Raw genomic sequence first — 12,416 nt, 5'->3', positions numbered from 1 at the left:
CATTTTTTGAGCTCGTTTTTATTAACAAACAACTGTTAACGACAACAGAAAAGATCAGCACATGGTGCAACAAGCGCACATCAAACACCCAGAGGAGCTATTTACATAGTTCAGTTGTGAAAACTAAGGATAGTCCATGTTCTTGTTCAGAAAACGGACTCTATCAACGGTGGCTTTCCTCCTTTGCTCAATGGTCCTGCCTGCAGCACTGAATCGAACACGACCACCAGTTCTAAATGTGTGTCTGAATCCTGACCCGACCCATCGGGCTTTGGTTGGGTATCCATCCTATATTGCAGAGGCATTCGTGGATGTTTTGCAGTAAACAGTCACGCGAATGGCGAGTTAATAAATAACCATGTCACAGTATCAGCTGCTGTGAAGAGTTCCTCTGCGCTCCTCTGTCGGTCTGGCTGATTGCAGCATTTACACTAACAGCCATCGTGTCACTACGGAGTCTTATTTTTTGATCCTGCCCTATGTTCCTTGAACGATTTTTTTGAAATTTTAACTTCACATATGATTAATTCTATACTGCACAATTGAAGATGCAATATTCATGCTTCAATTCTGAATGCACTGTTTAGTGTGTGGCGCTAAGAATTAAGTCTTTGAGTGAAATTTTAAAAAATCCGTTTTCAGTAGCTTTGTGAAATCAAATTAGCCTCTCTGTATTCTTTCCCCTGCCTACTGCACTATCCCATAGACCTTCATCCTTGACATCGTCTTATGGAAGCTTGTGTTCAGTCGAGACAAACAGGGCAGCTTTGGCGTCACACCTGCCGCCCCGTCACCACAGGTTGGGAGTATTTCACCTTCCTATTTAGGCTTGTTCACTCTTCTATGTAGTGTTTCCTCTCTCTGTCCCTAATTAATCTCTATTAGTTCTGAGCACACCTTTGTATCGTCACACTAACCAAAATGCATGTCGTAAGACCCCAACACCACCACCCCCACCCAATGTCATTTGTAAGCTGTGGTTTGTGAAGGACTCGCATGTTTACTGAAAGATAATGGTAAGTAAATCAGTGGACTCACTTTCAAGATTTTTGTTTTTTAGAGCAGGTTCTGCTCCAACACATCAGTATTAATTCTAGCTGGAAGAGCAACCAACAAATATAAACTAGAGTAGTAGTAGGGGCTTTATATGTTTGGAATTGGACCTGGTCCCTGATCACTGCAAAGGCTATCTGTGATTGCTTGCTACCTTAGATCCCAACCTTTGCACTTCCGTGCCTTGACTTCCACTTTGCAGATATGCACCAAAGTGTTAAAGCAGTCCCGATATTTGGTGTCTTTGTCAAGGTTGGGGGGGCATAGCTTTATTTTTGTTAAATATTTTGTCTGATCTTTGACTCATGAGCTTTTTGTTTTTGAGACAGTAGGTCTAGTTTTATGCTGCCTCAAATGATTGTCATCCTCTGTTTTGTTTTTGAATGAATTGCATGCATGCATGCTCACATGTTGCAGACGTGACCAGTGTAAAGCCCAGTAGTCCACACAAACTCAATCTGTTTTTGGATGTTGCATGCAGCAGTTGTTGATGTAGTAGTATGTTACAGTCTGATTGGTTAAATAACTTGACTGTGATATGAAGCAGTTACGGTAACTTCATTATTTTTGTTCTGATGTATTAATCTTAAGTCTTTCACACTGTGGTGTTTTCAGGGTGCCATCGACTTGCGGATGTACAGGCGTCTGCTCGGGTTCTGCTGCCCGAAAAAGCGAATCCCCAAAGCTCGGTACATGCATCTGGCTCAGGAGCTCAGCGTGGATCCAGACTGGCCTCCAAAGCCAACCACCACCACAGAGGCAAAGACCTGCCCAGAAAACGGCTCTACCTGTCAAATTATAATGAACTCCTAGCAAATCCCCGTAAAAATAGCAATATCCTTTCTGCAGACCGCATATGAAACACCTAATGTGTTTTATCAAGCTTTCCAAATTACATTTTGGGGTCCTACCTTGTTTTTTTCATTCTTACATCTAAAACAGGGATACAGATGGAGATTTACACATAAATTATCGGAGTTCATTACAGACTATTTTCACCCTGTTTTTTATTATAGGTTGCTTTGCTTGTTGTTGGATGTAAAACATTTGGTGTTAAAAAGTCAAGTGACACTCCTTATTACACTCTTATATCCAGCTTTAAACATATTAATACCTAATCTGTTTTGGTTTACATTGAACTATTAGGTGAAATATTTGAACGCGTTCTTAAAAGTAACATATATATTTATATATATATATATATATATTCTAAAAACTGCAGTGCAAATGCTTTACATTTGAGCTAACAGATTATCAAAACCTCTTCAGAAGTGTTTATTCACTTAAACTAAGCATTGTCTTTGCCAGGCATGAGCCATAAATCAAGAACAAAGGGCTCGAAAATATAAGAAAACTTAAGGCATGGTGATTTTATTCAATTTCAGTAAGGTTAAAAGGTCCGTTCAAAAGTTCAATTGGAAAAGAAGTATAACATTGGCGAAACTGGAGTTGCCCCTACAAAGGATTCAGAATCTGCACAATTCATTGGAATTAACTTGACACGGGACTAATGTGAACTGACAGAGATGAATCACTGTGGCTATTTGTAGGAAAGCAGATGTAACTGCTGTAGTCATTAACTTCATTTACAACCACTCTTCCTTTAAGGTGTTGGAAACATGTCTACTTTTCATACCGTCGTCGCACCGGACAGAGTAAATGGATTAAAAGAGAACAGGGGATATGAAAGTTAATATGTTGTTGCCCTTGTTGGCAAAGGCTTTTATTTTGCAAGTTAATATACTTATAAACAAAAAAAAAAGATATTTTGATGTTATATATTAGTTCAGAGGTGATAAAATTGATTCACATTTTTCTTTCACTTCACCCTGCATAAAGAATAACATCTAACATCAGAAGAAATCTTAACTCCACTGCTTTGAGCTGCAACACAGGGGTCATAAAGGAAGATGCTTCTATTTTAATGAGTTTATAAAATACCTGCCACAAATACACAACATTACTGTTGATTTAGGACAAATACTTGGTCATATGCCTGGAATCCTTAGGACGAGTAATTCGATGCTGGAGACCATAACATTCACAGCAGCCTTTTAGTTTGACTCCAGGAAGTCGGCATGGTTTGGTCAAATAGAATATTTTGTAATGTGGCTTTACTTCCTGTGGAAGACTAGTAATAAGGCATATACTGTAATGAAATGTGGTCAGGAAACTGCATTTTATCCGCTTGCAATCTCAAAACTTTTATCGAACATCTTTCATAGCTGTTCAAATGCTCATGTATGACATTTTTTCTGAAACAACAATAGTTAAGGGCTATGTTTTGTGCAAAATTAGTTTATATGTTGGCCTTTAAAGTGGTACTTGATGTTATCCATTACAAATGCACAGCAGTGACAAAAGGGTTTTTCATTTTTCTTTGGAGAACCACAAATAAAAGTAATCAGCTGCATGTGAAGCCATTAGTCATTTAAAAGTATCATTATGAAACAAACTTGCTTTCTATATGCATCACAATACCAACATCAGTATAATTGTATGCTTAACATAGCAACCTGCTTTTAATGAATTGTTTCACCATTTCAGAATGAATTTAAGTTTTGTCAAATGGTTAATAAACCAAACACAGGTTCATCTCCTCTGACTATATCTGAGGCCGTGCTGCTGTGTTCATTTTGATTATTTATTTCACATTAAATTCGAGCTTTTCATTGAGAAACGTTGCATCGAATTTCTCGTAATAACAAACTCAGTAACAAAAGTAATGTTGCTTAAAGCTGTGGCCGTTAATGATGTAAGATATTATCACAGATTAAATTATTGTCATACAGTTTCAAGATGTGCTGAAGTGCTATATTACCCATTGTTTTCTTTTACATTATTTATCAGCCATAAAATTGTAACTTTAAAGAAAGGAGGCATTGATGAGATGCAGAGCAAGTTTTAAATTGTCATTCTGATGCCAGTTTGTAAAAGGTTGTTTTCTTTTGTTGATTTTCAGCAGGTTTTTTTTTTTTTTTGTCTGATGTGCTTTTATGCCTCATGTTTGTTTCCATGATTTGGGATATTCCGTGCTATTTCGTTTTTTTTTTTGCAGAAACCTACTGAGGTTTAAGATCGAATGAATGTTGTGTAAAGAAAAGTTTATTGCAATGCAAAGCTACTAATGGTGAGTTTATTTCCAAAGAATTTTTTATTCCCATTTGTAATTTTTGGATTAAAAAAATGGTTTTTTAAAAAAATAAAAATAAAAAAACATAATTTAAGCACATATTAAGTCATATCTAAATTTGACTGAGAAATTTGTAGATGAGTTTTAAGTGATAGAATATTAAAGCAAAATTTTTATCTGTATATATGGAATGTACATTTTTGGGGTGTGCATAAAAGTCAAAATATTTAGTTATAAAAATGTATGGTTTTGAATTATCAAAGGGCTGGTGTTTCTTTTTCTACTATATTGGTACCATGTTACAATCAGTTGTCTTTTTGATCCATTATTTTTGTTTTGGGAACATCCTGTATTGTTCCATTTAGGGCATAATTCTGGGCATATCAGGGTGATTAAGGTTACTGTAAGGTATGATTGTGGGCATAGATCAATCTTGATTTTTTTTTTTTTTTTTTAAAGCAAGTGACAGATAATGGCATATTTGTAAACATCTTTATGATTTCACTGGGTTAAATTTAGATGGTCCTAAAAAAAAATTGAGTTTTTTTTTTTTTCAGCATTATCATAGTGGTGGTGTCTTTTAGACTTAGAGCTCTGGACTTAAGATCTAACACAAGAAGGGAGATTATCTGTAAATTGTTAGTCGCATTCATAATGTGCATTTAGAGCTTTTGCAGCTTGTGTATTTTTTAAACTGATCATTGAACGTATACTTTTTTTAATCATGCCTGATTTGCATTCATGTCATACTAGCAGAATATCCATTGCTGTTTGTTATTCAAAGCCTATTGTAGAAGTGACTATACTGCTGCTACGAGCTAAGCGATTCAAATCAGTTAGAACTTTGAATGAAAATTTGGATTATACTTCATAGGCTACTATTGCTTTCCTCCTTAGAATTTTGCCTTTTATTATATAGAAAGCTTTGTCTGATCAGTGGAATTCTAACATATCCTACAGGTACAAGATGTATGGTCTGTTGGGTCAAAATTGAGAGAAAAATGTTGAATGGTATTTATATTAAATCCAGCACTGAATGAATGCAGCCTATTGTGGATGTTTCCTCAGGGAAATGAGTCTATTTGAAATTTAAAGAAAATAAAGGTTCAAACCCAAAATGAATGAAATTTTAGTGTTTTATCAACTGTTAAATTTTTATTTTTATTTTTTTTTAGCATTTCCCTTCCTTCCATGGCCTACCAGGACCTCCTCAACTGGGTTATTTGTATTTATTTTTTTTATTGGCAAAGTTGTACTTTTTTTTTTTTTAATCCTTGTATAATTTATTTTTTATTTATTTGAATTTTAATCCCCTAAAATGTGTTTTTGATTTATCTTGATTTCTCTATTTTACAATAAATTTGAAAACAACATTGTCCGCAGTTCATTTATTGCATTCATCCAGTTTGTCACAGGGGCCAACACGGTTAAACACACTTACACACCCATTGGTTTTTAACCATGGAATAATTAACATTTACAGCACATTATCAGCGTTATGTACAGAAAACAGATAATACAAATTACAATTAACTCCCAGATGTAACATGTAATTAAATCACACAATCCAACACTGATAAAAGACACCACAAAACATAAATTCCATTTTTAAATTAAACAAATAGGCTTCATTGAGTTCCTTCTTGAATTGTTTTATGTTTTTATAGAGAAACGTTAAGAAACACAAGAATTAAAAGTAGGTTAAATCAAAAATGTATTTGTGCGTGCAATTCTGTTCTTACTGTGAAAATTGATTCCGGCGGTACACGAGACAAAACAGCCGCTGAAACCGCTGAGTTACGGCAGCAGAAGAAGAAAAAGCGCGGGAAAACAAGTGTGTCTGAGTCTAAAAGCGAATGTTATTAATATGTCCATCCTGTAGACGGAGCCAGGCCACAATGTAATAATAATAATCATAATAGTGCCTCAAAGCTCCACTGGAAAGTGAGAGCACAACACGGTGTCATAAGACGGAGTATCAGAGACACAGTGGAGCAGAGTGCTAACCGAGCTAGCAGAGGAGCTAGTGCTAACCGAGCTAGCAGAGGAGCTAGCGCCGCCGAAACGCTTATGGATAAAATAAGTAAGTACAGTAGAAAAAGTGGATGGATTTATGGTTTATGGACATCCACTCATTTTGTCTCAAAAATATTCAAAAATAGATCCACAATTTTCACATGTGTTTTTCAAATCCACAAATATATCTACAGTACAATTTTTACATGTATTGTTTTAGGTTTTCCCGTGAATTATCATTAATTATCATGTGTAAATCTTTAATGAAAGTTGAGTGGTCTAAGGCAGTGGTTCCCAACCTTTTCTGTCTCATGTACCCCCCCAGGCCTCTCTTCAGATTAGGAGAACCTTGTTGTCACTCAGTAACCTTTCTTGTTTTATTTACATGTTAACATGTTGGCCTCTGAAATATTCTATAGTCTGAAAATGTCAACCTATACGTTTAACGCACACTGAATATCAATTTTGTGCATTACAATTATTGTATATCAGAGAATATATTTACCTCAATTTTTAGTCATGTGCATAACATGTTAGTAACAATTTAGTAGGATTTTAAGGCCACAATAATGTTTATTCCATTAAGGCCGTTTATTGTCCACGGGTAGAAAAGATGTTGGATGAGCATGTACAGTGTTTGAAATAGGCCTAAAAATGACAGCATGTTGGAAATAGATTCATCAATTTTTTCAAGTACCCCCTGCAATGTGTTCAAGTACCCCTAGGGGTACACGTACCCCTGGTTGGTAACCACTAGTCTGAGGTGCCGCACTCACCGATAATGTGGGTTTAGCTAACGTTGGTTCGAATCCCACATTTGACAATTTTTTATTTATTTTTTTTTCATTTTAACATATTGAGCACGGCAAATTCCACCTTTAAAAATAAATTTACAACAAAAATAAACATTTTAGGGTTAGGGATAGAGTTAGAGTTAGGTTTAGGGTTAGGGCTAAAATAAAAGGGTTAGCGGGTAGGTAAAAATAAATGTGAGCTAAAATACAAATGACGGAACTTTAAGTCACTTGATGCACCTATCACGTGACCTAAACTGGCCAATGAGGGGCGCTGCGTATCCATAGAGTGGCAGTCTATGGAGACCTTTAACATACCCGTAGCCACGGCCATCTTTAATTGTGCTTTTGGATTGAGCAAAGTGCGTTTGTGGATGGACCCGCGTGTGCATTTATTTTTAAGACAATCGTAACGCTATGGGGAGAGATTCGTCCCCAAAAATATTCACAAATACATCCACGTTTTTTCACATGGAATTTTTTTTAGATTTTCACATGTAGTTTTAAGATTTTCACAAGTGTTTTTCAGATTCACAAATACATCCACCAGTCACACGTGTTTTATAATGTATGTGTGCGTATTTATCATAACTGATCATGTGTATATCTTCAATTGTGCTTGTGGATTAAGCAAAGTGCATTTGTGGCTCGGCCCTTGTGTGCATTTATTTTTGAGACAAACGTAACGTAGCTTTGCTCAGATTCACACACACAGAACTGCCGAACTATTGACCCACATGTGTGAAAAGCACCACCATCTACTAGGGGGGAGTATTGAAGTCTAGTGAATATAATTATGCTTTTCTTTTTTTTTTATTAGTATTAGTTTTGTTTTCTCACAGGAGTTGAAAATCATTATTTTCTTGAAAATATTTTTAAAGAAAACCCCCCAGAATTGAAAAATGATTTTATAGTGCCCTAGGTAAGTCCTGTTAATATTTGTGAGTTATTTCACCCAACGATGAAATGCTAAAGCCAGCCATCCACCATTGCTGCTGAGAAAAAAGCAGTGGAGAAAGAGGGGGTGCCTTATTATTGTACGCTTAGTGATTCAGATTGATTCATTTATGTGTTACAATCATAAAGATTTCTGGGGGAGTATCCCCACAGACCCCCCTACGATGTTTTTTTTTGTCACCTTTTTCATGCCTTTGGTGTTTGTATGTCTGTCCAATAATATGCCATTCTGTTCATGTCAAAGATATTAAGCAAAGGTTCACATTTCAGTTGGCAATATAGCATATCATGATAAAATGTGCAAAAATATACAGATATTAAAAATGTGACCAATTACAAAAAAAAAAAAAACTTATTTTTTTCATTTTCAAAAGTTAAGTTAAGCAGTATATGCTTATTTACTCATCTAATTTCACAGTGAAAAGAACAACGATTTAACATTTTCTCTTGTTTCGTTGTATCATTTGTTGTCTGAAGTTGTTAACACTGACAATAAATTTGTAATTATTTGAAATCTAAAAGTTTTTTTGTTTTTTGTAGGTCTTCAGGGACCTGCAGTGTGAGGCTGATCATTGGGGGAATTCTGTACTGTTTTGTTGTCACAGATCCAATCCTTCATCATCATTTATCCATTGTTTATAAATGGAGCGGTTCAAAACACCGTCACCACTGTCTCTCACCAGTAACCCTGCTGACAACTGGCACAGCTGGGAACAAAGCTTTCGGAGGTATATAGCGGCCTCAGGGGAGAAAGATGAAAAAGTAAAGATTGACATTTTACTAAACACTATCGGCGAGGATGCACTGAAAGTGTACAACACACTGACGGTTAGAGCTGAGGGAGATGAGCTGACAATGGAGGATGTTCTTCAAGCCTTTAAAGAGCGTCTCCACATAAAGCAGGAACCAGAGATGTTCAGTGAAGGTCAGGAGGAAAACCAGCTTTGTGTGCAGCAGGAGACAAACAGTGCTGCTTGTCCTGTTAAATATGAAGATGAAGAGGAGAAGCCTCAAGCCTCTCAGCTACACTGGAGACAACTAACAGAAATCAACATGAAGGAGGAACCTTCACCCTGCAGTTTAAATGAATTAATGACAGGACAAAGTGTGGGAATTAACAGCAACGTACCAGAAGCAGCCCAGAACCCAGATCCAAACAGTTTAGTACTACAAGGTCCTGATGAAACAGAAACAGACTCGTCTCAGACTGAAGATAGTAGCGAGGATTATGAAGATGATGATGAAGACTGTTGGCAGAAACCTCTGTCAGAGTCTGAAGCTGAAGCTGACTTTGACTCCACCAGGAAGAAGAGAAAGATATCCGACTCAAGTAAAAATCCTGAAATGGGACGTAAAGCTTCCAAAACACAGATTAGTTCATTTCAACAGATTTCTTCAAAGAATAAGTTTGAGGTAAAAATGGCATCAGAATGTGTGGATGGTAAGAAAGTATCACTCAGTGTAGCTTCAAAACTGAGAATCCACGTTGCAGGAGAGAAACCGTTTGAATGTGAGGTTTGTAGGAAATGTTTTTCTCATCAGAATCACATTAAGCGACACATGAGAATCCACACAGGAGAGAAACCCTTTAAATGTTTTCCTGATAAGGGTCACCTGCAGTCACACATGATAATCCACACAGGAGAGAAACCATTCAAATGTGATGTTTGTGGGAAAAGTTTTTCTCACAAGTCTAACCTTAAGTCACACAATAGAATCCACAAAGGAGACAAACCATTTAAATGTGATGTTTGTAGTAATTGTTTTACTGATAAGGGTCACCTGCAGTCACACATGATAATCCACACAGGAGAGAAACCATTTGAATGTGATGTTTGTAGGAAATGTTTTACCCGTAAGAGTACCCTACAGTCACACATGATCATCCACACAGGAGAGAAACCCTTTGAATGTGATGTTTGCAGGAAATGTTTTACCTGTAAGAGTACCCTACAGTCACACAAGAGAATCCACACAGGAGAGAAACCCTTTGAATGTGATGTTTGTAGGAAATGTTTTACCTGTAAGAGTCACCTACAGTCACACAAGAGAATCCACACAGGAGAGAAACCCTTTGAATGTGATGTTTGTAGGAAATGTTTTACCTGTAAGAGTCACCTACAGTCACACAAGAGAATCCACACAGGAGAGAAACCATTTGAATGTGATGTTTGTAGGAAATGTTTTTTTCACAAGTCTAGTCTTAAGTCACACAATAGAATCCACACAGGAGAGGAACCCTTTGAATGTGATGTTTGCAGGAAATGTTTTACCTGTAAGAGTCACCTACAGTCACACAAGAGAATCCACACAGGAGAGAAACCATTTAAATGTGATGTTTGCAGGAAATGTTTTACCTGTAAGAGTACCCTACAGTCACACAAGAGAATCCACACAGGAGAGAAACCCTTTGAATGTGATGTTTGTAGGAAATGTTTTACCTGTAAGAGTACCCTACAGTCACACAAGATAATCCACACAGGAGAGAAACCCTTTAAATGTGATGTTTGTAGGAAATGTTTTACTGATAAGGGTCACCTGCAGTCACACATGATAATCCACACAGGAGAGAAACCATTTAAATGTGATGTTTGTAGGAAATGTTTTTTTCACAAGTCTAGTCTTAAGTCACACAATAGAATCCACACAGGAGACAAACCCTTTGAATGTGATGTTTGCAGGAAATGTTTTACCTGTAAGAGTCACCTACAGTCACACAAGAGAATCCACACAGGAGAGAAACCCTTTAAATGTGATGTTTGTAGGAAATGTTTTACCTGTAAGAGTCACCTACAGTCACACATGATCATCCACACAGGAGAGAAACCCTTTGAATGTGATGTTTGCAGGAAATGTTTTACCTGTAAGAGTCACCTACAGTCACACATGATCATCCACACAGGAGAGAAACCCTTTGAATGTGATGTTTGCAGGAAATGTTTTACCTGTAAGAGTACCCTACAGTCACACAAGAGAATCCACACAGGAGAGAAACCCTTTGAATGTGATGTTTGTAGGAAATGTTTTACCTGTAAGAGTCACCTACAGTCACACAAGAGAATCCACACAGGAGAGAAACCCTTTGAATGTGATGTTTGTAGGAAATGTTTTACCTGTAAGAGTCACCTACAGTCACACAAGAGAATCCACACAGGAGAGAAACCATTTGAATGTGATGTTTGTAGGAAATGTTTTTTTCACAAGTCTAGTCTTAAGTCACACAATAGAATCCACACAGGAGAGGAACCCTTTGAATGTGATGTTTGCAGGAAATGTTTTACCTGTAAGAGTCACCTACAGTCACACAAGAGAATCCACACAGGAGAGAAACCATTTAAATGTGATGTTTGCAGGAAATGTTTTACCTGTAAGAGTACCCTACAGTCACACAAGAGAATCCACACAGGAGAGAAACCCTTTGAATGTGATGTTTGTAGGAAATGTTTTACCTTTAAGAGTACCCTACAGTCACACAAGATAATCCACACAGGAGAGAAACCCTTTAAATGTGATGTTTGTAGGAAATGTTTTACTGATAAGGGTCACCTGCAGTCACACATGATAATCCACACAGGAGAGAAACCATTTAAATGTGATGTTTGTAGGAAATGTTTTTTTCACAAGTCTAGTCTTAAGTCACACAATAGAATCCACACAGGAGACAAACCCTTTGAATGTGATGTTTGCAGGAAATGTTTTACCTGTAAGAGTCACCTACAGTCACACAAGAGAATCCACACAGGAGAGAAACCCTTTAAATGTGATGTTTGTAGTAAATGTTTTACTGATAAGGGTCACCTGCAGTCACACATGATAATCCACACAGGAGAGAAACCATTCAAATGTGATGTTTGTAGGAAAGTTTTTTCTCACAAGTCTAACCTTAAGTCACACAGTAGAATCCACACAGGAGACAAACCATTTGAATGTGATGTTTGTAGTAATTGTTTTACCTGTAAGAGTCACCTACAGTCACACATGATAATCCACACAGGAGAGAAAACATTTTAATGTGATGTTTGTAGGAAATGTTTTAATGTTCATTTCAACCTTAAGTTACATAAGAAAATCCACCTGGGAGAAAAACCATTTAAATGTGATTTTTGCAGGAATTTTTTTCTCAACAGGCTTTAAAATGTGATGTGTTTATTATACATTTTCTTAAAAGTTGTTTAATGTTTTTGTTGTTTTTTAATCTACTTAGGTTTAGGTATAGTTGATGTTTGAAATGTGGTTAGAGTTTTGTAAGTTAGTTTTCTTAAGTAAGTTAACATAACATATTTTGGCAGATGTTTAAGAGTTGGACAGTTTGTATTTAAAGTTGATTTCTTTTGTCTAATTGACATCTTGTGTTTTTGATTACATAAAAATATGAATGTCTTTATTGTAAAGCAAAACAACCCCAGATGATGAAAAAGTAGAAAGATGAACTCCAAAACCCTCCAAAAAACAACTAAAATATT

The 12,416-nt window shown here is 36.5% G+C and overlaps 2 protein-coding genes across 4 annotated transcripts in view; both read left to right on the top strand.

Moving 5' to 3' along the window:
- Positions 1 to 5,270, top strand: part of atp13a3 (ATPase 13A3) — a 31,202-nt gene extending 25,932 nt beyond the window's left edge. For 2 of the 3 annotated variants that reach the window (XM_028444048.1, XM_028444049.1), the window contains exons 33-34: positions 707 to 799; positions 1,669 to 5,270. In XM_028444048.1, the coding sequence (XP_028299849.1) occupies positions 707 to 799; positions 1,669 to 1,866 (291 nt within the window). In that variant the 3' untranslated portion in view covers positions 1,867 to 5,270. The remainder of the gene's footprint in view (positions 1 to 706; positions 800 to 1,668) is intronic. The other variant, XM_028444050.1, reaches the window with a different exon arrangement.
- Positions 5,271 to 6,000: 730 nt separating this feature from the next.
- Positions 6,001 to 12,123, top strand: LOC114461770 (zinc finger protein 493-like). Its single transcript, XM_028444122.1, has 2 exons — positions 6,001 to 6,269; positions 8,494 to 12,123. Exon 2 carries the CDS (start codon positions 8,596 to 8,598, stop codon positions 11,962 to 11,964), a length of 3,369 nt encoding a protein of 1,122 aa, XP_028299923.1. The 5' UTR covers positions 6,001 to 6,269; positions 8,494 to 8,595; the 3' UTR covers positions 11,965 to 12,123.
- The last annotated feature ends 293 nt before the right edge of the window (positions 12,124 to 12,416 follow it).

Source organism: Gouania willdenowi, chromosome 4 (assembly GCF_900634775.1).
Source record: "Gouania willdenowi chromosome 4, fGouWil2.1, whole genome shotgun sequence".
NCBI classification, from domain to species: domain Eukaryota; kingdom Metazoa; phylum Chordata; class Actinopteri; order Blenniiformes; family Gobiesocidae; genus Gouania; species Gouania willdenowi.
Note: the sequence above shows the minus strand (reverse complement) of the source record. Positions and strands in the feature narration are given on the sequence as shown.